Raw genomic sequence first — 24,176 nt, forward strand, 5'->3', positions numbered from 1 at the left:
GGCAGAGGCTTAACTCACTGAGCCACCCAGGTGCCCCGGAGGAAGTGTTTAAATACATGTCACCCCTTACCAAAAGCTGGGAAGAAAATACACCAAAATTTTAACAATGGTTAACTGTAAGCTAACATGCTATTTTTACTCTACATTTACAATATTTCTTATATCGGAACGCATTACTGACATTATCAGAAAAACAATACGTGTTTAACTATATATTAAACACCCAATTCTTTTTTTTTTTTTTTTTTTTAATTTTATTTATTTGAGAGCGAGCAAGTGAGCAAGCACACAACACAAGCAGGGGGCCTAACAGCAGAGAGGGCAGGAGAAGCAGACTCCCTGCTGGCCAGGGAGCCCAATGCAGGGTTTGATTCCAGGACCCGGAGTTCATGACCCAAGCAAGCCAAAGGCACACACTTAACTGACTAAGCCATCCAGATGTCCCTAAACACCCAATTCTTGACAAACATGGTCAGATAGCTGGCTCTGTGGGGACACTTAAGCTAGCAGGTCTCAACCTTGGTGCAGAGTCAAAACTCCCAATGCCCAGGCCCCATCCAGAATTAAATTAAAACTGGAGGGAAGGAGGCAGTTAGGCATGAGTATTTTTTGAAGTTATTTAGTGATTCGGACACGCAGCCAAGGCAGAGATCAGCTATTTCGAAGGAGAAAATGAGCCCCTGGAGAAAGGAATTATGTCTGATTCATCTCCATATCCTCAGAACCTGGCCCTGTGCTTGGCACAGAGTGAACACTATATGAATGTGTGTGAACTAAAGGACAAGCAAGGTGCATGAGGGACTTCCCACACAAGACGCAGGACACACAACTGAAGAGCGTGACTCACCTCAATGGCATAGCAGAAGTCAGCCCCTGCCGTGACGGCCATCATTGACAAGAGTCCTGTGCCAGTGCCAATGTCAAGAACCAAGGCCTTCTGTCCTCTGTCCTTCACCCTGCTCACAGCAGCCCGGATACCTTGGTAATATTTTATATTCTAAGAGAAAGGGAGAAAACAGCTGTCACTTCATACCAGTTATTATAAATACATGGAAAGGTACTATGTGAAGTCTGGGACTCATGGCTGGCAGCAACAGTGGAAGTCATGATCCCACGGCTTTCTGGCCTCTCAAGGAACGGCACTATGTAGCTGGGTCGGGCAGACCTTGCAAGACTCCAAGAGCATGGGGTCAACTCTTGCCCTTTATTTGGCGACTGTCCCTCCCCTCCACCCCCACCTCTTCTCTATACTCTGCTTCTGGGGGCTGGGCTCTGCCAATCACATTCTCCTTTTCCAGCTACTCTGTATGGACTACAGGGAAACTAGAGGGCGACCAGAATGGGGAGAAAACTTATTCCTTCTCAAATGGCTGCTGCTTTCATCAGCATCCTCCGAGGAGTGGCATCTGGCTCCAGTGGCAGCTCCTCTCCGACCTCTCATCACCAGGCGCCTCTGCCCCTCAGGAGGCAGCAACGCTCCAGCAGGGGTTCCTCTCAGAGAGCTGAGCGCCAGTTCCATAGGGGCTCGCCTTCACGTTTCTGGGCTCAAGAATCCCACTTTTCTCTGCGTTTCCACCCCAGTCAACAGAGCTGCTTCCTGCAATTACTACCACGAGCGAACCTCCATGCTCCCATTTGCTTCCCAGGGCTCCCACATCGGAGTTACCCCGTCCCCGTGCTGACAGAGTAACCCAGCTTTGGACTTCCTCACTGGACTCTAATTCACACAGGCTCCTAGCCTACAAAGTAACCCCGCCCCCCAAGGAAATCATCTCTTTTTGGTGAGGTATTTGGTAGCTTAAACAGATACATGTTCTACCTATCACAGTTTGGCTCAATAGGTAGCCTGAACCTTCTGTTGAAAATAACTAATAATGATGAGGAAAATACTTGCAAATCTTTTTTTTTTAATTTTTTAAAAAAGATTTTATTTATTCATTTGACAGACAGAGATCACAAGTAGGCAGAGAGGAGGCAGAGAGAGGGGGGGAAGCAGGCTCCCCGAGGAGCAGAGAGCCCGAGATCACAGGACCCTGAGACCATGACCTGAGCTGAAAGCAGAGGCTTAACCCACTGAGCCACCCAGGTGCCCCACTTCCAAGTCTTTTTAAATGCACTAATGAGCTGGCAAGTTAGTAAGAGGCCGAACACCTAGAAGTGGATTCCTCCCAACTGAGACTTAAGATGATTGACTGCCCGCCCAGGGAACACCTTGATCACAGCCTGCCAAGGCCCCAGAGCCAGGGGTCACAGCAGAGCTGAGCCCAGATTCCAAACCCACAGAAACAGTGAGATAATAACTCTCTTCAGCCACTAAATTTTGGGATAATTTGTTGTGCGACAGTACACAACTAAGAGAAGACTAGTATGAAAAGGACAGTATTCTCTGACCTAAGTGCAGTCAAATTAGAAATCTCAGTAACAAAAATATAAATAAAGAAAAAGAGATTTTTGAACACTGAGAAATTCTAAAATCACAGGTAAAACACTAAACCTAACGAGAATTAGAAAATATCTAGAACTGAATTTTTAAAAATTATATATCAAAACTCACGCGATAACTAAAAGCAGTATTTAGAGAGAAATATATTAGAAAAGACAAAGGGTAAGGTAAGCATCCACCTCAAAAAATTAGAAAAGGACTGCAACATAACTGCCAAATAAGCAGATGAATAAAAATAATAAAACACAAAAATTAATGAACTAGGGAAATAGACATTTTATAAGATTTTTAATAAAATTTATTTCAAAAATCTACTAAAACTGATGAACCTCTGGTAAGTCCAAAAAAAGGGGGAGGGGGAAGTAACGATAAACTGGGAATAAGGCAGGGAGTGGCAAGGTAGAATATGGTATAGGTATAGATGCTGCAGATATTAGAGAAACTAAAGATTATGAACAACTTTTAAAAATGAATTTTTAGGGGCACCTGGGTGGCTCAGTGGGTTAAAGCCTCTGTGTTCAGCTCAGGTCATGATCCCAGGGTCCTGGGATCGAGCCCCGAGTCAGGCTCTCTGCTCAGCAAGGAGCCTGCTTCTGCGTCTCTCTGCCTACCTCTCTGCCTACTTGTCATCTCTGTCAAATAAATAAATAAAATCTTTAAAAAAATGAATTTTTAAAAAATCAGAGGGGCACCTGGGTGGCTCAGTGGGTTAAAGCTTCTGCCTTCGGCTCAGGTCATGATCCCAGGGTCCTGGGATTGAGCCCCATATCAGGCTCTCTGCTCAGCCGGGAGCCTGCTTCCCTTTCTCTCTCTGCCTGCCTCTCTGTCTGCTTGTGATCTCCGTCTGGCAAATAAAAAAATAATAATAATTAAAAAATTAAAAAAAAATCCAGAGAACCAACATACATTATGAAAAAAATAATAATAATAAAAATAAAAATCAGACAAAGTGGACTTCATACTAGAAATTTGATACACACAAGAGCAAGAAAAAAATGAAATAAGGTCTAGAAAGAAAATTGTTATTCACACATGAATGTCTGTGGAAAGCCAAATTACCTACAGATAATTACTATGAGGAAGATTACAGAATTTCAAATCAATAAATAAAATTCAACTGAGGGCCTCCTGGGTGGTTTAGTCTTCAACTGAAGCATCTGCCTTCAGCTCAAGTCATGATCCCAGAGTCTTGGGATCAAGCCCCACATCGGACGCCCTGCTTGGCGGGGAGCCTGCTTCTCCCTCTCCCACTCCCCCTGCTTGTGTTCCCTCTCTCGCTGTGTGTGTGTGTCTCTCTCTGTCAAATAAATAAATAAAATCTTTTTTTAAATAAATAAATAAAAATAAAAATCAACTGAAATTTTATGTATCAGCAACAGCCTTTAAAACCTTGGAAAAGGGAAGGATTTCTTAAACAAGAAACAAAAAGTACCAGCCAATAAAGGACATATAAAATAAATTTGTCATTAAATTTAAGTATTTCTGGGATGCCTGGGTGGCTCAGTTGGTCAAGCAGCTGCCTTCGGCTCAGGTCATGATCCCAGCGTCCTGGGATGGAGTCCCACATCGGGCTCTTTGCTCAGCAGGGAGCCTGCTTCTCCCTCTGCCTCTGCCTGCCATTCTGTCTGCCTGTGCTCTCTCTTCCCCTCTCTCTCTCTGATAAATAAAATTTAAAAAAAAAAAAAAAAGTTCTTATGTTGACCTACTTTAAAAAAAAAAAAAATTTAAGTATTTCCACTTACCAGATGAAAAAAACCACCCCACAAAGACACCTACTACACATGTAACGGACAAGTGATTAGCACCCAAAATATACAAAGAACTCCTATGAATTACCAAGTCACGAAAGAGGAAACATGAAAAGCCAAATGAACAAACAAAAAAACCTCAAAGTCAGTAGTAACCAGAGGAATGCAAATTAAAACTACACTGACAGACTCGTTCATACCTACCAGAGTGATAAGAATATAAAAACTGGTTAATACGAAATACTGGCAAGAATGTGAAACAACAAGAAATATCATTCATGAGCATGAGAATGTAGAGTGGCATGACCGCTCTGGGAGAGAATCTATGCCACCTACTAAAGCTGAACAAACTCAACAGGCAGCAGCTCCAGTCCTAGGTGTACACAATCTAGAGAAAAGTGTGCATATACACTAAAGTACAGGTCCTGGAATTTCTAGCAGCACTACTTACAACAGCAAAAAGCTAGAAACAACCCCAGAGTCTACCAACAGAGGAGTATCTTTATACAACAGAATCTATAGCAGTGAAAATGAATAGAGCTACATGCAAAATGGATGAATCTCAAAAATAAAGATGAGCAGGGGCACTGGGTGGCTCAGATGGCTAAGCGTCTATCTTTGGCTCAGGTTAATGATCCTAGGGTCCTAGCACTGAGCCCTGCATCGGGTTCCCTGCCTGAAAGGGAGCTTGCTTCTTCCTCTCTCTCTACTGCTCCCCCTCCTTGTGTTCTTTCTGGAAAATAAATAAACATAATATTTAAAAAGAATTCTTACAAAAAAATTTTTAAATGGTAAGTGGGGTGCTTGGGTGGCTCAGTGGGTTAAGCCCCTGCCTTCAGCTCAGGTCACAATCTCGGGGTCCTGGGATCCAGTCCCGCATGGGCTCTCTGCTCAGCAGGGAGTCTGCTTTCCCTTCTCTCTCTGCCTGCCTCTCTGCCTACTTGTGGTCTCTGTCTGTCAAATAAATAAATAAAATCTTTAAAAAAAAAAATGGTGAGCAAAGGGACGCCTGGGTGGGCCTCTGCCTTTGGCTAAGGCCATGATGCTGGGATCCTGGTATCTAGCCCTGTATCAGGCTCTCTGCTCAGTGGAGAGTCCACTTTTCCCTCTCCCCCTGCCCCTCCCCCTAGCTTGTGCACTGACATACATGCTCTGTCTCTCTCAAATAAATAAAATCTAAAGAAAAGAAAAGAAAAGAAACATACCTTTGTTCACAATCCTAGACTACACCAAAGAAGATATTCTGATGACAAGTAACCATATGAAAAGATGTTTGACATCATTACTCATTAGAAAAAATAGAAATTAAAACCCATTTAACATATGGACCCAGCAATTCCACATATACACATATACAGCCCAAAGAAACGACAATGTGTCCACACAAAGACCTGCATGTGAATGTTTACAAATAGGACTACTACTATTAGCCAAAACTGAAAACAATCCAAATATTCATCAACTGGTAAACGATAAACAAGATAGGGTAAATCTATATAACGGAGTACGACTTAGCAATAAAAAGGGATGAATACTAATATATACTCAACATGTATGAACCTCAAAAACATGATGAAGGAAAATAGACACATAAGACTATCTCTCATATCATTTCATTTATATGAAATTTCTAGCAAAGGCAAAGGCAAAACTGCAGTGACAGAAAGCAGATCAGTGGCTGCCTAGGGCTGAGAGCAGGCAACAGGAGTGACTGCAAAGAGGCAAGAGACAATTTTATGGGATAATGGAAGTGTTCTAAAATAATAACAAAATGTAAGGCACCAAGCAAAAGTACAGAAAAATTAGTTTACCTTGGCTCTGCCACTACCCAGAAAATTCTGACTCTCTTTCCTGATAAGAAGTTGGGGGTAGGGTCAGGTAGCAGAAGTTAAAGGGGTCAGGAACATTCCTCCAAGGGGTTTGGATTTGACAGCAATGAGAGGCCACCAAGGATGGTGCTAAACAGGGCTCTCAGGGTTTCAAGCAGAGGAGTAAAATAGATTGGCATTTCAGGAAGACCCCTCGGGCTGCTAGGTAGAGAGAGAAAAAAGAAAAAAATCTTTCCAGCCTGCCTGAATGGATGGCAATACCATTTGTCCAAATCCCCTGGAAGTTGAGGCAAAAAAGGTCCACTGCGCAGATGACATAAAATCAGGCTTACAGACCCAAGAATCCATTAAGAAACCAAGAGCATGAAGCTAGAGCAAGTTAGTCATAACCAGGAACGATGTTTGCTCCACATTCTGTAATTCCGCAATAGCTCAGCAAAGGCATGCAGATATTTGATGAAGATCAGGGAAGCACCTAGCCCTCTCTGGTGTAGCCTACAAACTTAATGATGCTTACGGAGATTGCGCTGTCATGATGTTGTCAGAATTCCTCGGGCTGAGCCACTAACCAGGGCTGGATGAAGCACACACCACCACCGACACAGCCTCATGACCAGGCCAGCATGGTCCCTGAGTCCTCGCCTGCACTGCACTGCTCAGTCCCTAAGCATGGCCCTGCACCCTTTGCCTTCAAGGCTCCCCATTTCTTTTGGTTTTTTTTAATTAATTAATTTATTTGACAGAAATTACAAGCAGACAGAGAGGCAGGCAGAGAGAGAGGAAGGGAAGCAGGCTCCCTGCTGAGCAGAGAGCCCAATGCGGGGCTCGATCCTAGGACCCTGGAATCATGACCTGAGCCAAAGGCAGAGGCTTTAACCCACTGAGCCACCCAGGCACCCCAAGGCTCCCCATTTCTGAGCCATCCAGATGAGAACGACTAGTCCAGCCCTCTCTAGAAAAAGCCTGTGTTGCTAGCCATCCTAAGTCCAGAACTATAATATAATTCAAACAAGAAAACTCAGATAAAACAAAAAGGAAAAAAGGAAAAAAAAGCTGAAATGCCACCATGCAATGGAAGCCAAACGTGCTCTACAAAACAGTCTGCAGTGGCCTCTAGAGATGTGATTTTAAAATTACAGACTATCCAAGGTAAACCTGTGTAATTAGAGAATTTTTAGCTAGGAAGAGATCATGGAGATCAGCTAGTATATCCCACTCCTTTTAAATCCTAATAAACAAGGTATCAGAGGTCTCATATCTTCTCCAAGGTCCCACGCCAGTACAGTAGAGCTGTAAGCTGACCCAGTCTCCTGACTGATCTCCTGACCCCTGCACCCTAACACCTCTCTACATTATTCTACCATCAGGCCCCTGGTGGGAATTGGGGGGGGGGGGTGTAGGATTTTAACCTCGTGACACCACAGCAAGATAACCGTTCCCTTTTATACTTACTCTGTCTTTGTCATGCAGCATATCAGCATAGGATGATCTAAAAAACAAACAAAACAAGTCAGAAACCTCTCTACCAAGAATGATATCCAGCAACCTATGAGAGCATTCACATACATAACACATTCCTAAATCAGACGGATTTTCTTTTTATTACTGAACAATAAGTGACATCCAATGTTACACCAGTTCCAGGTATACAACAGAGGGATTTGACAATTCTACCTTCCATGCTCACTAGAGTAAGTGTAGTCACCATGTAACATTAGTACAATATTATTAACTATTTTACTTTACTTTACTGTACTTTATATCCCTAATCCAGGCCCATTTTAAACTATATTATGTTTTTAAGATAGGGAGTGAGTGAGAGAGAGCATAAGCACAGGGAAGGGGAGAGGCAGACTCCCCGGCTGAGCAGGGAGCCCAACATGGGACCCTGGGATCCTGACCTGAGCTGAAGCCAGATGCTTAACCGGCTGAGCGATCCAAGCGCCCCTTCAACTATTTTAATAGCATTACAAACTATCATTCTGCAGTGCTGCAGGAAAAAAAAAATCTTAGAGAAAGATGTTTATTTTCACTAAAGAACCCCAGACCTACAAATGCGCTGGTAGTCAGCCCCGTCACAGTAACGGCATAGCTGCCAGCACATGGATCATGTTATGCAGCACACATCTGTCTTCCTCCCGATCTAATACTTCAGTTAATCTTGCATACATCCGCACGCTGGGATAATCACAGATGCAACACAGCAGAGAGGAGACAGGAGAAGTATACACCTGCCATGGAAGTGAGGGGTACCATGCCCAGCACTCTCCCTCATGTCATCAGGAAGAACGAAGAGTGCACCAAACTATAGACTGTTAAAGGGAGTTGACTTGCTCTTCGGTATTCTGCCACAATAATTCACAAACTTGGAAAATCTCTAGCAGGGTCAGGATAAACCTCCAGAACTCAGCAGTCCCAGCCCAAAAATGCCTTCTGAGTTCCAGGTAAGAGCTCGGGCGCTCACTGAATGCAGGACCTCCCACTTCAGGTCAACATCAGGATCACTGGAGCGTTTTTTGGTTTTTTGTTTTAAAGTAGGTTCCATGCCCAACCAACATGGGGCTTGAACTCGTGACCCTGAGATCAAAAGTCACATGTCCTAATGACTGACCCAATCAAGCAGCCTGGAGAGCTTATTTTAAATGCAGGTTCACAGGATACATGCAAACAGATCCTGATCCAGAAACTGGGCTGGAGTTTGGAAACATGCACTTTAACTGGTGCCCCAGGCACGGTGTGACTGAGGCAGTTCATACTCTACACTTTGAAGAGCACTGTACTGAAAGAATAGTGTTGGTTTTGTTTTTTAAGAGCACACCAAGACTTTTTCACATGAACCCACTCACAAATGCATAGCTGAAATCTGATTCTGCCTTTCAAGAGGCATTTTTGGTCCTCATCTTCCCAGCCTCACCACCCACTCTCCCAAAGCACTATCAGCCCATTCCACCGCGAACATCCAGGATTTCTCTCTCCAGCTGGACACTCCCTCTTGTTCTTTTCTATTTCCCACTTCCTGTCCATTTCCTCCTCATTCTTCTGCTTCCTCTATTCCAGGATTCCTTCTTCAGCCCTCCACCTTTCTCACTCCATACCCCTTCTGAAAGCCTGCAATTTTTTCCAGTTTCGATTCTAACAGCAAACTGGCCCCAGACCCATGTTTATCCACCCACTGGCATCTCTACCTGATTGTCCAAACCCAGGTACCTAATCTCCCTCACCTTCCTCTTCCCAGCAATACCCATTCCTCCTGTGTTCTCTCTTGAACAACAGCTCCACCCAACCCACCCTGTCAAGAACAGCTCCACCCACCCAGAAATCTCGAGTGCTTCTTGAATTTTCTCTCTCATTCCTTCACTGCATCCAATGAGTTACCAAACTCAAGTTCCCTCAAAGCTGTCTCCTCCTCTCCCACCTCTACTGCCTCGCCTGTGGGGTTTGCGATGGCACCCAAATCATTTCCGCTCCCTCCAACTCAATGTCCACACTGCTCTCAGTAAATGCTCCAAAATGCAACCTAATTTATTTGCTCCCTGTTTAACATCTCAATTACTCAGGAAATAATGTTCTTTATCTTAGAAAGAAGGTAATGTTTTTGATCCCTTATTCTACACCACATACTGTATTTCATTCACCCGTCAAACCCTAAAATAAAGATATTATATGAGGACATGTACATTATTACATACGTTGAGCCATATATTACCATACTGAGGCTCAAGAAGTTAAGCAGCTTGACCGAAGTCAGATCTGAGATGCAGCAGAGCGCAGATTTACTCTCATTCTCCTCCTTCTGCATTCTGCGATCACCCTTCGCAACACGACCCTGCCTACCTCCTTCAGTACCCTTTCTCACCATAGCCCTGCTTTTGTACCCCATTCCAGCCCCTTTGAACTGCGTCCAGCCCTCCTAAACCAGTTCATCTGGAAGGTTACAAGTAATCCCTGCTGCTCAGAAAGCAATTTCTCTCCTAGATTTGGGAAATCACTTAAACAAGTATCACTCCCAGCCCAGCTATTCTTGCTGCTTCCATGCACTCTTGTGCCTGTATCCACTAGTCTTTCTCTCGTTGTCATATGTTTTTCTATGCCTGTCTCTTGCACAAAACTGCATGTCCCTTGAGGATGGGAAACCTATCTTTTTCATTTCGGTATTCACATTACTAGCATGGTGCTAGCATGCTGTATGCACTTCATAACTACTAAAGAACAGTAACTCACTTACATTGTTTTAAAGATCCCATCTAAGAAAACACACACACACACACACACTTTCCTGCTTTTTCCATTCAAGAGGATTTAACCATATTAACATATGTTAACACGTATCACCATTTAAGTAGCACAAGTAAATGATTACATTTCATGAACTCTTCAACTACTACTCCTCCTTCCAGAATTGAACCTTGGGTGCTCTTTGCTCCACCGGACAGACCCTCTGAGACTCCAGTAATGCTGTTACATGATATCTCACTCTCCAAACAGAAAAGACTATGCCTAACCCCCACACAAAGCTACCTGCCTAAGGAGACCTGCTCGTGACCAACATCTGCCCTGATCAGAAGCACTGAGTAATGCCTAGTCCACATTCAGCCCGGGAGCATTCCAGGGCTCCCGTTTGGCAATCAAGTGCCCCACCAAGCTGCGAACAATCGTGAACACAACCTTGTTACCTTGCAATCTCCTGGTGGTAATCGTAGTGCTCATCCTCCTCCAGCCACTCCACAGATCCTGTGGTTGGGTTGGCCCGCCCGCAGAAGACTTTCATGGCGCCAATCAGCTCCTCAGTTTCAGCACAGAAAAGCAGCCTTATTTGTGGACACTTCTTGTGGACAGGTCTAATTGTCAGAATGCTATTCACAACATGATGCCCAAAACGTAGAGAAAAAAATTTTAAGTCAAATAAAAAGGAAAAAACTCAAGAAATACACAAAAGTGTCAAAGCCACTGAAAATATTTCTTACGCAGCATATGACATCAAAAACTACAACACATCTGGGCGCCTGGGTGGCTCAGTGGGTTAAGCCGCTGCCTTCGGCTCAGGTCATGATCTCAGGGTCCTGGGATCGAGTCCCGCATCGGGCTCTCTGCTCAGCAGGGAGCCTGCTTCCTCCTCTCTCTCTCTCTCTCTCTGCCTGCCTCTCTGCCTACTTTGATCTCTCTCTGTCAAATAAATAATAAAATCTTTAAAAAAAAAAAAAAACTACAACACATCAATTCATAAAGCTATCTGGAAAACTTTAGCAGTCCTCAGCGATTCCAATAGGGGTCAGATGAGCCTAAGGGGTGCATCTGGGTGCGGCCTCAAAATAAAGGCAGGTGAGAAGCAGGTGAGAAGAGAAATAAAGCAGAGGGAACAGGAGGCTAACAGGAAAGGACGAACAAAGAGACGGGGGTGGTGGTAAAAGAGTGCCGCCGATCCTGCCTTAGTATATCGAACACTTAGTTTAAGGAAAAATATAAAGAGCAATTCAAACAAACTAGGAAAACCTTCATCTAACCAAATAAATCATAGCAAGCAAACATAGATAATCCCAGAAATATGCTGAGTCAAAAAATAAGCAAATCACAGAAGACGTACTGTGTGATTACATTTATATAATTTTCTAATTATGCAAAACAAGAACAATATATTCTTCAGGGATCACACTAAAAAGAATAGCAAGGAACGAGGACAGTGATTATCCTTAAAAGGGAAGGGAAGGGATGCCTGGGTGGCTCAGTGGGTTAAGCCTCTGCCTTCGGCTTAGATCATGATCTCAGGGTCCTGGGATCAAGCCCCGCATCCTGGGGAGCCTGCTTCCCGCCCCCCTGCCTACTTGTGCTCTCTGTCGAATAAATAAATAATCTTTTAAATAAATAAATAAATAATAAAAAGGAAGGGAAAAGGCTGAGATCGAGGAGAGCCACACAGAGGAGTTCGAAATAGCATTGTTTCTTCTATAAATGGGTGGTAGGATTAAAGAGGTTCATGATACTGTCATTCTTTATGCCTTACTGTTTTTTAATAATGATTACTTCTTACCTACTCAAATATTTAATTTGAAAAGCAATTTAAAAAAATTTTTCATCTGGGATGCCTGCCTGGCTGTCTTTACACTGTGCAACTCTGGATCTCAGGGTCTTGAGCTGAAGCTCCACGATGGGTATAGAGATTAAAGAAATTTTTTTTCTAATTTAAGATTTTATTTATTTATTAGAGAGAGATAGACAAGCAGAAAGGCAGAGGGAGAAAGAAAAACAAACTCCCTACTGAGCTGGGAGTTTGATGCGGGGCTTGATGCCAGGATCCTGGGATCATGACCTGAGCTAAAGATAGCTGCTTAACCAACTGAGCCACCCAGGTGTCCCTAAAGAAATAAAAATTTAAAAAATTTTTTTCATCTAAAAAATATCCTTCAGGGACGCCTGGGTGGCTCAGTTGGTTGGACGACTGCCTTCGGCTCAGGACATGATCGCAGGACCGTGATCGAGTCCCACATCGGGCTCGCGGCTCCACGGGGAGTCTGCTTCTCTCTCTGACCTTCTCCTTGCTCATGCTCTCTCTCAAATAAATAAATAAATAATCTTAAAAAAAAAAAATCCTTCAAATAAATGTTGGCAGATTCACGTCTTAAACCCTTTTTCCGCAGAGATCTATTTCTGACAGAGAAACCCCACCACTCAAAGTCTAAAGGCACCTCTCAGTCAGTATAGGCTCTTCCAGCACCCTGCCTCTTACCTTCAGAAACATCAAGTGTTCCACACTTCCCTCCATTTCCCATTAAACACTGATCTATCTTTAGGAAACCTTAGAAAGAATGACTACTTTGTAGATCACTAAAATGTCCCTAAGGTGCTTTACTGGCCAGAATTATGGCCTTTCTTTTGAAGTTATCCAGACTAACTTAACACTGAATTCTTTTTATTATTATTATTATTATTATTATTTATTTATTTGACAGAGACACAGCGAGAGTCAACACAAGCAGGGGATATGGGGGAGAGAGAAGCAGGCTTCTTACTGAGCAGGGAGCTCAATGTGGGGCCCAATCGCAGCACCCTGGGATCATAACCTGAGCAGAAGGCAGATGCCCAACAACTGAGCCACCCAGGTGCCCCTCTTTTTTTTTTTTTTTTAATATATTATTTACTTAGAAAGAGAGCCCTGCACAGGGGGACGGGTAAGGGGAGAGGGAGAGCAAATCTCAAACAGACCCAACACTGAGCTCGGAGTTTGACACAGGAGTTCAATCTCACGACCCTGAGATCATGACCTGAGCTGAAATCAAGAGTCTGACACTTAAATCAACTGAGCCACTCAAACACCCGAAACACTGAATTCTTAACAAAAGAGGATGGGGGAAAATCTTTTCTGAAAAGACTCAGGCCATCAGCGGTCTGATTCAAGTAGTCAATTTATCCTTTGGTGAAACTCTACTTCTAAAATCTCAGGGTATCCATCCTCTCATCTAGTGGCTCTCAGACTTTGTGGCAAGTTCAGTAAGAAATGGCTTACATCAAGACACAACACACACACATAAACATAAGCTTTCAATAAACAGTATTAATTCTTCCTGTCAGCAAAGCCCTCTCATATATTCTACTCTACTTCATTTTTCTTTTAAACATTTTCTTTTTTAAACTGATCATGATCTGGGGTGCCTGGGTGACTTGGTTAAGTGTCAGCCTTCAGGTCAGGTCACGATCCCAGGGTCCTGGGATAAAGCCCGGTATCAGGCTCCCTGCTCAACAGAAAGCCTGCTTCTCCCTCCGCCCTGCTTGTGCTCTCTGCTGCTATCTCTGTTGCCAGTTCTGTCTCTCACTCAAATAAATAAATAAAACCTTTAGGGGTACCTGGGTAGCTTCATGGGTTAAGTCTCTGCCTTCAGTTCAGATCATGATCTCAGGGTCATGGGATCGAGAGCGCCACATCGGGCTTCCTGCTCAGCAAGGAGCCTGCCTCCCCAACCCCATCTCTGCCTGCTGCTCCGCCTACTATGATCTCTCTCTCTCTCTGTTAAGTAAATAAAATCTTTTTAAAAATATAAATAAATAAATAAATAATTTATAAAAATTGAACATGATCCACTAAACTGATGTCGTAATTGGTGGGTTGCAACCTATAGGTTAAAAAGCTTTGCTGGGGCACCTGGGTGGCTCAATCAATTGAGCAGCTACCTTCAGCTCAGGTCATGATCCCAGGATTCTGGGATGGGGCCCTGTGTTGGGCTCCCTGCTCAGCAGAGAGCCTGGATCTCCCTGTCCCTCTGCCTGCTGCTCTGCCTACTTGTGCTCTCTATCTCTCTGTTGAATGAATGAATAAAATCTTTTCAAAAAAATTAAAAAAAATAAAAAGCTTTGCTAGAATCAGCTGTGAACATCTCCTATGCTAATTAAAAAAAAAAAGAAGAAGAAGAAGAATACAACTATCAGAATCCATAATGTGCTTTAGAAACTGTCCAAAAAATGCTACAGTAGAGAGAAATGGTCACATCTGGCCGAATGCTCAGGGAAGACTGAAAAGAAGGCTAGGAGATTTAGGCAGGCATGGGAGGGAGAGGGCACTTCAGTAGATTAGAAAGACTCAGACAGTCAGGCATAGTGAATAAACCAGTTTAGCTGAAGTAAAACTGAACAAGGAGTCAAACATGTCAGTGGGGTACATACTGTAGAAAGTCTTGAAACCCTTATCCTGTGGGCCACATGGGATCAATTCTGAAGTCCTTTAAAGGTTAACAGTGTAGTATTCCTTGGAATACTGTAAAGCCTGAAGGACTACAGTTTTTTTTCAACACCATAGAGAAGTTACTGGTTTTATGTAAATGTAAATAAATGCTTGCAGATGGGAACCATGTCCTGTAACCTCTCTGGGTGAGAACCACACATCTTCTACAGAGAAATCCCCTCATTTATTATCACAACTTGTCTTTCTCCCAAAAGGAGCCACACTCCAGATTCAAGAGATATTTTGACAGAACCCCCCCTTTTCCAAAACCTGTAAACTCATATGATGGTTTATAAGGAGGGAATGAAAACAACCCTGCCAAGCCCTGAGTGAGTTACCAGTCAGATTTCAGAGCACATATTTGGTTCATTCATTCAAAATTTAGTAAAATTCACGTAATGCCAAACACCGCATTAGGGACTGGAGGACTCCCATAACCAAAAACACTAGACCTTTGTCCTCCAAGAGATAGGGAGAGACAGTATAAACAACCACAGACTGTGTGGGTGCAAGAAAGGAAATTTGAAGGATGCTGTTAACAAAGAATAACAAGGCTATGGAAAGACTGAGGAAGGTGACATTTGAGACATGCAAGATAAGTTAACAGTGATGGAAGAGTAGTGCTTCTGCCTCTGGAAACTTTACCCCTACTTTTCCCCTACCCCTATTTCCCTATGGGAATAAAGAACTAAGGACATAAGCAAAAACTGACAAAAGCCTGGGTGACTGAAGCACTTTGAGCTTAAGTAAAATAGAGTACCAGTGGGCTTCTGCAAATCACACTGGGCCACCCTGGCTTCGGAAAGGTGCCTGGATTTTGTTCCACATGCAGCACGCGTCACTCAAAAGTTTTAAGCACAAAAAAATCCACGTCAGATGTACGTGGATTTTCCCAAGCGGAACTTGGAGGCTCTCCCATCTCACCCCACGCGTTCCCACAGGGCCGCTCTGGCTAGCATGTGGTGATTGGACCGGTAAATGAACAACTCGATAAAGTGACTGATAAAATCGAGCCCATTAACAGCTCCCTGAATGAGAGAAACGTGGCCCAGCTACGGGAGCGACAGCTGGAGCTCCGTATGATTGTGGTTCGAGTTTCTGTCGCTGAGAGGTGGCACCAAGAACTATAATCTAGGTCTCCGTGGAGGTCTCCCGACAAAACCGTATCCCAGTTCTCTCGCCAGCCCAGGGGCTCTAAGCCGTCCCATACGTACTATAGAAAGATCCTCGAGAATTCGGAAGACACATACTCCCCCGGCCGAATACGCCCACGCCAGGACCGTCACCCCGAACTTTCGGGCTGACAAGAGATGACGGCTGCACCCAGGACTCTATTGCTACCCCACCTTCCCAACCCGCCCAGGGCCTCACCCGCCGCGGGAACCCTTCCGTCCACTGACGCCGCCACCTCCACCTGCCCGCGGCTGGCGAAAGAGGGCGGGACCTCCCAGTGCCCGCTGGGCGTGCCGGGAGCGAGGCCCGGAAGCGGAACTTGGAGGCTCTCCCATCTCACCCCACGCGTTCCCACAGTGCTCCGCGACAGTCGCTATGGAGGCCGGCAGGACTGCAGTACTTCGCGTGAAGCGGAAGCGCAACGCAGAGCCTGCTGAAGCCCTAGTCCTCTCTTGTAAACGTCTCCGGAGCGGCGCGGTTGAGTCGGAGACCCAAAAGACAACCCCCGGGGATCTGGAGAGAGAGCCCGAGAATAATGTCTTCCAATTGGTGGCCACCGTGCGCTCCCAGGTATTGGGCGGGATGGAGCCGGTGCTTGAAGGGGATCGTAGGGCGCTGCTGGGACGAAATTGTATCCCTGACTCCTTGACGAACCTCCTGCTTACGCCGGCTTTCCTCCCCTACCACCTTCTAGGAGGAGCCAGTCCAGGCGCTCGTTCGAGCCGCACTGCGCCCTTCCCGGGGCAGCCAGCAGCGTATCCGCCGCGACCTCCGCGCTTCGGCTCAGGAGGTGCGGCAGGAGGGCCGCTACAGGGTGATCTCTAGCCGCCGATCCTCCGGGATTCCCTCGGGTGGCCTAGAGTCCGAAGACGCACCGGAAAACGCAGAAGCCTCGGAGGACGCAGGTTTCCAGCTGGTCGACCTGGTTCACGAGGAAGGAGACCCCGAGGCGGTCGCAACCTCAGGCTCTCCCAAAGTGAGTATCCCCGCCCAGAGGACAACGCTAGGCTTCTCCGGACAGATAGTGCCAAGAGTCTGGGCGTTAAGTCAGCCCACAGCTAAGAGGAGGCAGACGGCTTCGCCTTAGTGATGGATGATATGTCAGCCGTGGTAACCTCGTTTTGCAGGTTAGGTTATTCGTTCATCAAATATTTACTGAATAGCCACTATGTTCCAGGCATTGTTCTTAGGTTCTGTGGATATGGCTTTGAGGACTTAACGTTTAGGTAGAGGAGACAGTAAAAAAGCTAAATTCAATGTCAGATGGTGATATGGGCTTTACAGAGGTGGGGAGTGGCAGGGAAAGAGTGGTTCCATTTCAGAGAGGGTCTCAAAAAATAACATTAGAATGAGAACTTGGAGGAGGCGAATGGCAAAGCACTGGATATCTGAAAGAAGAGCAGTTTTGTGTTTTCAAGATCACTGTGCCTGGAGCCCAGTGAACCAAAGAATAATAAGGAATTTGGGAGACGATTTCTGTTAGACCTTGAAAGTACCTTTAAGGACATACTGCCTTACACCCTGAGATGGGGGAATTACTGGAGGTTTTTGAGGAAGGTACAGATAGAACAGATGGAAAAATTCATCAAAGGGAGGTTAAAGGACTAGTCTTGGGTAGCGAATCGAGTTTGAGGCAGGTTGAAGTATAGAATGCAAGTCTTCTCATAATTAATCCAGTGTTCGTTCCATTTTACACTTACCAAATTTGTTTTGTACCTCAGTTCCAAGAAACAAACTCTAGTACATGTGTTAGGACTGTAGAGATAGAAAATTCTCAACCTAAGGTTTTTTGTTTGTTTTTGTTTTTATTTGACAGAGAGAAATCACAAGTAGACTGAGAGGCAGGCAGAAAGAGAGAGAGAGGGAAGCAGGCTCCCTGCCGAGCATAAAGCCTGATCCGGGACTCGATCCCAGGACGCTGAGATCATGACCTGAGCCGAAGGCAGCAGCTTAACCCACTGAGCCACCCAGGCGCCCCTCAACCTAAGGTTTGCCTCCTCCTGGTAAGCATTTAAAAAAAAAAAGAAAAAAAAGCACTTCGCTTTTCTTTCCTTTTAATAGTTTTTGAAGTTTAAGAACTGATATTTTAGGGCGCCTGGGTGGCTCAGTGGGTTAAGCCGCTGCCTTCAGCTCAGGTCATGATCTCAGGGTCCTGGGATCGAGTCCCACATCGGGCTCTCTGCTCAGCAGGGAGCCTGCTTCCCTCTCTCTGCCTGCTTCTCTGTCTACTTGTGATCTCTCTCTCTCTCTGTGAAATAAATAAATAAATAATCTTAAAAAAAAAAAAAAAGAACTGAAATTTTAATTCAAAATTTATCAAGCAAAAAATATTTAATCATGGTGCTAGTATACATGGATAACAATTTGGGCTTGATGACTATAGCCACATCTTTTACCAAAACTTACTGAAGACTGATTCATGAGTTACGAGTCAAATACCTTTTAAAAGTAACGAGTGTTGGGTGCCTAGGTAGCTCAGTTGGTTAATCGACTGCCTTCAGCTCAGGCCAAGATCTCGGAGTCCCAGGATCAAGTGCCACATCAGGTTCTCAGCTCCACAGAGTGTCTGCTTCTCCCTCTAACCTTCTCCTCTCTCATGCTTTCTCGCACTCTCTCTCTCACAAATGGATAAATACAATCTTAAAAATTTAATTGATTAATTAATTTAAAATTTTTAAAAAGTAAACCAGTGTTGAGTGGAATCGAATCAATCAAATAGCTCTTTAAGTTTTATAACAAAAACTAATATATAAACTGATGAAGGATGTGAACACAGATTTTTCTCAACAATGCAGGGGCACCCGGGTGGCTCAGTGGGTTAAAGCCTCTGCCTTCGGCTCCGGTCATGATCCCGGGGTCCTGGGATCGAGCCCCACATTGGGCTCTCTGCTTAGCAGGGAGACTGCTTCCCCCCTCTCTCTGCCTGCCTCTCTGCCTACTTGTGATCTCTCTTTCTTTTTCTGTCAAAATAAATCTTTAAAATAAAATAAAATGGGGCGCCTGGGTGGCTCAGTGGGTTAAGCCGCTGCCTTCGGCTCAGGTCATGATCTCAGGGTCCTGGGATCGAGTCCCACATCGGGCTCTCTGCTCAGCAGGGAGCCTGCTTCCCTCTCTCTCTCTCTGCCTGCCTCTCCATCTACTTGTGATTTCTCTCTGTCAAATAAATAAATAAAATCTTTGAAAAAAAAATAATAAATAAAATAAAATAAAATGTTGCCTTTTGCCTAATGAAAGGTATTTTAGTGTGGTTTATGTATAATATTAAATAAAGAATACTTAACACTTCTTACATTGTATAGATGATCTATAAGGTCAGATGCTTTTAAAATTCAGTGTGATAGGACATAGTAGCCAACTTTGCTTGTGAATTCTTTATGAAGCCAGACTGAGTTCTTGTCTTTTTTTTTTTCAGGATTGGCTTTTAAACAGCTATTCAGAAACACAACTGTAGACTTAATTGCAGATTTTTAAAAAATGTTTGCTCTCAATAATTATTTTTTAAAAATGGATTTAAGCTGAAAGCAAATTTTGGGTTTTATGCCTACTAAACTATCAAGGGAAAGGTTGTTGGTAGCACTCTGGCAAGGCCATGATTAAAATGGTAACACAACTATAGTGCTTAAAATTGATGTGAGGCTTCTGGAAAACATGAAGCATGGCTTTACGTATCAGAAATTCTAAAAATAGCTTGGGGCCTATCTTAAAACTACTTAAATTTATTTTTATTGTTTGGATTCCAAAGGCATCCAAACATCTAAAGAAATTTTAAAATAGTGACAGCATTTTTAAGATTTTACCCATTTATTTGACAGACACACAGCGAGCTAGAGGGAGCAAAAGCAGGGGAGTGGGAGAGGGAGACACAGACTCCCTGCTGAGCAGGGAACCTGATGCAGGGCTCGATCCCAGGACCCTGGGATCATGACCTGAGCCACAGGGAGAGGCCCAATGACTGAGTCGCCCAGGCGCCCCAGTGACAGCATTTATAACATTTACCATTAATTTTTTTTAAAGATTTTATTTATTTGACAGAGAGAGCACACATAAGCAGTGGAAACCACAGACAGATAGAGAGGGGGAAGCGGGCTCCCCACTGAGCAGGGAACCCAATGCGGGACTCAATCCCAGGACCCCTGGGATCATGACCTGAGCCGAAAGCTGATGCTTAACCAACTGAGCCACCCAGGTGCCCCAGTGACAGCATTTATTTACCACGTTACAGTTCTCGTTAATTTTATTTTTTAAATTTAAATTTAATTAACATATAATGTTTGTTTCAGGGATGCAAGTCTGTGATTCATCAGTCTTATATAATAACCAGTGCTCATTACAACACATACCCTCCCCAATGTCCATCACATTTCTCATTTATTTGATGCCATTTAAATTTTAAGCAAATAAAGTACTATTTTATTTTTTTTAAAAAGTGAAAAAAGTTCATTTTACTTTATCTAGTCATCTTACTGGATGACTTACAGGTATAGACATCATCGTGGGCAACCCAGGTGGTAGCAGTCATCAGAGCTCAGGAATCGCCTTTAGACCCCTATAGGAGGTCACACAAAATGCAGAGGCATTTGCAGAACAACCATAGAGGTGCTCCTGTGGGCCTGCACATCCCTAAAGGGGAAATCTTCTAGGCCAGTCTTTCTGTGTCCTCTCTTATGTTGGTCAAGCACAAAAGAGCAGAAAACTATCTTTTAAGTCTCCCAAAGAAAAACTAAACAATTATTTTAGAAATAGCTAATTTTTAAATTTCATAGCTAATAGACTAGTAGGACATAGGGATAAGAGTCTTGAATCAACTGTAGAGAGACTTCCTTCACTCAAATCTTAGATTCCTCCTTTTGGAACATCCATATTTTAGATCATGTATGTATCATGTCTCGATTTCTTTACAGACATCTGACCCGGATGTGATCCTCTGCAATTCCGTACAGTTGATCCGTGAACGGTTGACTCTGTCTGAGGATGGACCAAGAATCGGGCACCAGGAGGAACAGAAAGATGACTATGTGTATGATATTTACTACTTGGAGACGGCCACTCCAGGATGGATTGAGAACATCCTCTCTGTGCAACCCTATTGCCAGGAGTGGGAGCTGGTAAGGGGGCCCATGTGACGATGAGAGGCATGAAGTAGCCTAAGCAGTTCTCTGGTCTGGGTGCTTTGCTTGGGTTCCACATTGTCTCTTAACTCTTATCCTTGTTTAAATGGAAAAATTTATTCTGAATGCCTTTAGGAACCTGGGTTTAGTGCAGGGAATTTTGAGAATGACAGTCTACACTGATAATTTTTGCTCTTAATAGATCTTTTACAAGATTTGCAACATCACCTTTATCATTTATAACATCCATTTCAGAGGAAAACATGTTTCCCATATAGGGGCTTATAATAAAGACAGAATAAACCAGAAATTCTTAACATGAATGGGAATAAAAACTTTTTTTTTTTAACTGGGAGGAAACCTTGGATTAAGAAAACTAACATCCTGGCTTTTTTTTTTTTTTTTTTTTTTTTTTTTTTAAGCAATCTCTATACCCAATATGGGACTTGAACTCACAACCCTGAAATCAAGAGTTGCAGCTCTATTGACTGAGCCAGCCAAGCACCCCTTGAAATCATTATTAAAAACAAATTCTAAAATGAGGCAAGGCACCTTATCCCATACCTGCATTGCAGCCATAGCCTCACAGTTAGGCACCCACGTTGGACCATTGCATAGCCTCTCTTCCTGCACACCTCGCACTTGGGTTTTGGTTCTGATTTTGGGCATCACCCATAATCCATATCATCTCTCTCCCACCTGACTGTCCACTTAAAGATCACTGCCAATACCTACTCAGAGCTGTCTCTCCTCCCCACCATGGTGTGTACGCCTCTGGAGGTCATCCTATCCTGCTAGGAGTGTGATGGCTGGAGCTAGACTCTGAGGGGGGAGTAGGCCTGCCATCTCTACCTTGTAGCCCAAGATTACTACGGCCTCTTGTGCAGCAGACTCAGACCAGCTCCTAGGCTGCCTGTTTCCCAGACGGTGCTCTTATGTGATTTTTCCGAGTTGGTCTGCTAATAGCTTTCCCCACAGCACAACCTTAGAAGTTTTGACTTATACTCAGGTTTGTTTTGAGATATGCAGGTGAATGATGACCAGGAACCAGAAGATATTTATGAAGATGACGATGATGAGAACAGTGAGAATAACTGGCGCAATGAGTATCCAGAGGAGGAGAACACAGACGGAGATGAGTCCAGAGGTACGGGGGTGGCAGTCTTGGATGGGAAGGGACCGGTGGGATCCAAGACTGAGGTGTGAGCATAGTTACCATCTTAACTGTATAACTTACCTGGCTTTCCTTCTCTGCTGTTGAACTCCCAACAGCTCAACCACAAGCTGTTGGAGCTATAATAGGAGCCCCAAGAACTGGTGTTTCCAAAGGACCTGCTGGGGTTTTAATGTCAGTCAGGCCCAGGTTCAAATCCTTAGTCTGTCATTGCATGTCTGTACATCTTGGGGAAGTTACTTCACCTCATCCTCTCTCCAGAAAACAAGAGTATTGCACTAACTTCAGTGATTGGGATTAAGGGAAACATCTCAGCTCAGTGTCTCTACTCCTGCTTCAGTCAGGAAGGTATTGAAGAGGTTTGCCAGTCAGAGTAGGGCTAGGATTTTGATAAATCAGTTATCTAACTTCTCAAGAAGTTGCTTTGTTTATGTTTTGAGAAAGATGCCACAGAGATACGGTACCTGGGGGAAAGAGGAAGGAAAGATATTCTGATGATACAGTTCCTTCAGGGATTATGTTCTTTGTGCCAACAAAAAGATTCTTTGGTGTCTGTTAATGGAGGGACAATTAATTAAACTGTGAATATTCTACTGGGGAAGTACCTGTGCTATGTTAAAAGGATAGGGACAAACGTGATATTATGTTTACAATATGACTACAACTATAGTAACAAAAAGAAATCCTTTACCTAGGGGAGAAATGAAAAACTACTCCAGTGTTAAGGGATTTGGTTTAGGTGGTAGAAACAGGATTGCCTTCTTTTTACTGCCCTAAATTCTCTTTACTGAGCAAGTATTTTAGAAGGGAGAACAACAACAAAATATGACCCAAAAAACAGACCTTCTTGAGATGGGAGAGTTACAGTGGTCACCTAGAAACTCACACAGAGCCCATTCCTTTTACCATTCTAGGCTCAGATGAATATGACAGCCTCAGTGAAGAGGAAAGAGGCAACAGCAGACCACAGATGTGGAGCAAATACCCTTTGGATGTGCAGAAGGAGTTTGGCTATGACAGCCCCCATGACCTGGATTCAGACTGATGTTCCTATGATACATGTGAAGTTCAGTCATGTGCCCTGAGGTCTCTGCCTGCAGCTTCAGCCACCCTGGTAACATCCCTGGGTTTTGTAGTTTAACACAAAAGGAAAAAGCGTGTCCAGCAGCACCATCCGGTCAGTGGAAACTTGAGCTAAAGGAATTTGTCTTTTTTAGTAACAGTAGGGCCCCTTTACCTCAATCAAAAATGACTCTACAGTCTAGGGGAAATAAATGCCATAAAAGTGAAGCTTCCTCGCCTGGGGATTTTCCCATTCTCCTCCTATGCTAAAGCCAATAAGTGGAAGAGAAACTCCTGTTTCCTCAGCACTAAGCTTTAGCTTTCCCATACCACCAGGCCACTGCCTCTACTGAAAGCTGGTTCTTTTGATAGAATCTAGAAGGGCTACATTGGGTCCTTTATAGCAGCACCAACAGGATAGTGGTGGCTGTTAGAGAGGGAAGTAGACTCTGCCTGAGCTCTGAGAAGTTTTAAGTTATTAGCTGTCTCCACTGCCCTGCTTCCTGACTCTGATAATGGTTGTAGAGACTGCTGTTTTCCTTTGGCAGTGGTGCCAGGGAGAACAGGATGTATGAATGTGATACTCTGTGTTTAGTAAAAATTAAAGAGAACAAGAAAATTCCTTAAAACCTTTTTTTTTTCTTTTTTAAAGATTTATTTATCTGAGAGAGAACACAAGCCGAAGGAAGGGGCAGAGGGAGAGATGGATCCTCAAGAGACCGCCCTGCCAAAGCACAGAGCCCAGCGTCGGGGGTGGGGAGAGGGAGGATGCAGGGGAGTGATTCCAGGACCTCGAAACTATGACCTGAGCTGAAATCAAGAGTTGGCCACCTACCCCATTGAGCCACCCAGGTGCCCCTACTTAAAAACCCTTTAAATCTGAGTCTTTTTTTAAATTAACATATAGTGTATTATTTGCCCCAGGGTTTGGT

At 44.0% G+C, this 24,176-nt stretch overlaps 2 protein-coding genes across 5 annotated transcripts in view; one reads left to right on the forward strand and one right to left on the reverse strand.

The window, feature by feature from the left end:
* Positions 1 to 16,226, reverse strand: part of PRMT7 (protein arginine methyltransferase 7) — a 49,358-nt gene extending 33,132 nt beyond the window's left edge. For 3 of the 4 annotated variants that reach the window (XM_059153040.1, XM_059153039.1, XM_059153038.1), the window contains exons 1-4: positions 16,099 to 16,226; positions 10,694 to 10,873; positions 7,473 to 7,509; positions 848 to 997 (exon numbers count right to left, since the gene is read on the reverse strand). In XM_059153040.1, coding sequence (XP_059009023.1) covers positions 848 to 997; positions 7,473 to 7,509; positions 10,694 to 10,788 — 282 coding nt within the window. In that variant the 5' untranslated portion in view covers positions 10,789 to 10,873; positions 16,099 to 16,226. The other variant, XM_059153041.1, reaches the window with a different exon arrangement.
* A 21-nt stretch (positions 16,227 to 16,247) lies between these two features.
* SLC7A6OS (solute carrier family 7 member 6 opposite strand) lies at positions 16,248 to 23,873 on the forward strand. The gene is made up of 5 exons (XM_059153064.1): positions 16,248 to 16,470; positions 16,595 to 16,876; positions 20,802 to 21,005; positions 22,038 to 22,155; positions 23,097 to 23,873. The coding sequence occupies exons 1-5, from the start codon at positions 16,276 to 16,278 to the stop codon at positions 23,225 to 23,227; spliced, it is 930 nt and encodes a 309-aa protein (XP_059009047.1). The 5' UTR covers positions 16,248 to 16,275; the 3' UTR covers positions 23,228 to 23,873.
* The last annotated feature ends 303 nt before the right edge of the window (positions 23,874 to 24,176 follow it).

The sequence above is a fragment of the Mustela lutreola genome, chromosome 16, assembly GCF_030435805.1.
Source record: "Mustela lutreola isolate mMusLut2 chromosome 16, mMusLut2.pri, whole genome shotgun sequence".
Taxonomy (NCBI): domain Eukaryota; kingdom Metazoa; phylum Chordata; class Mammalia; order Carnivora; family Mustelidae; genus Mustela; species Mustela lutreola.

Excerpts from the sequence above, each read along its gene's own strand:
- SLC7A6OS (XM_059153064.1), top strand. The coding sequence starts at position 16,276 with ATGGAGGCCGGCAGGACTGCAGTACTTCGCGTGAAGCGGAAGCGCAAC. Across the intron at positions 16,471-16,594 it reads TGGCCACCGTGCGCTCCCAG|GAGGAGCCAGTCCAGGCGCT; the intron begins GTATTGGGCGGG and ends ACCACCTTCTAG. Across the intron at positions 22,156-23,096 it reads AGACGGAGATGAGTCCAGAG|GCTCAGATGAATATGACAGC; the intron begins GTACGGGGGTGG and ends TTACCATTCTAG.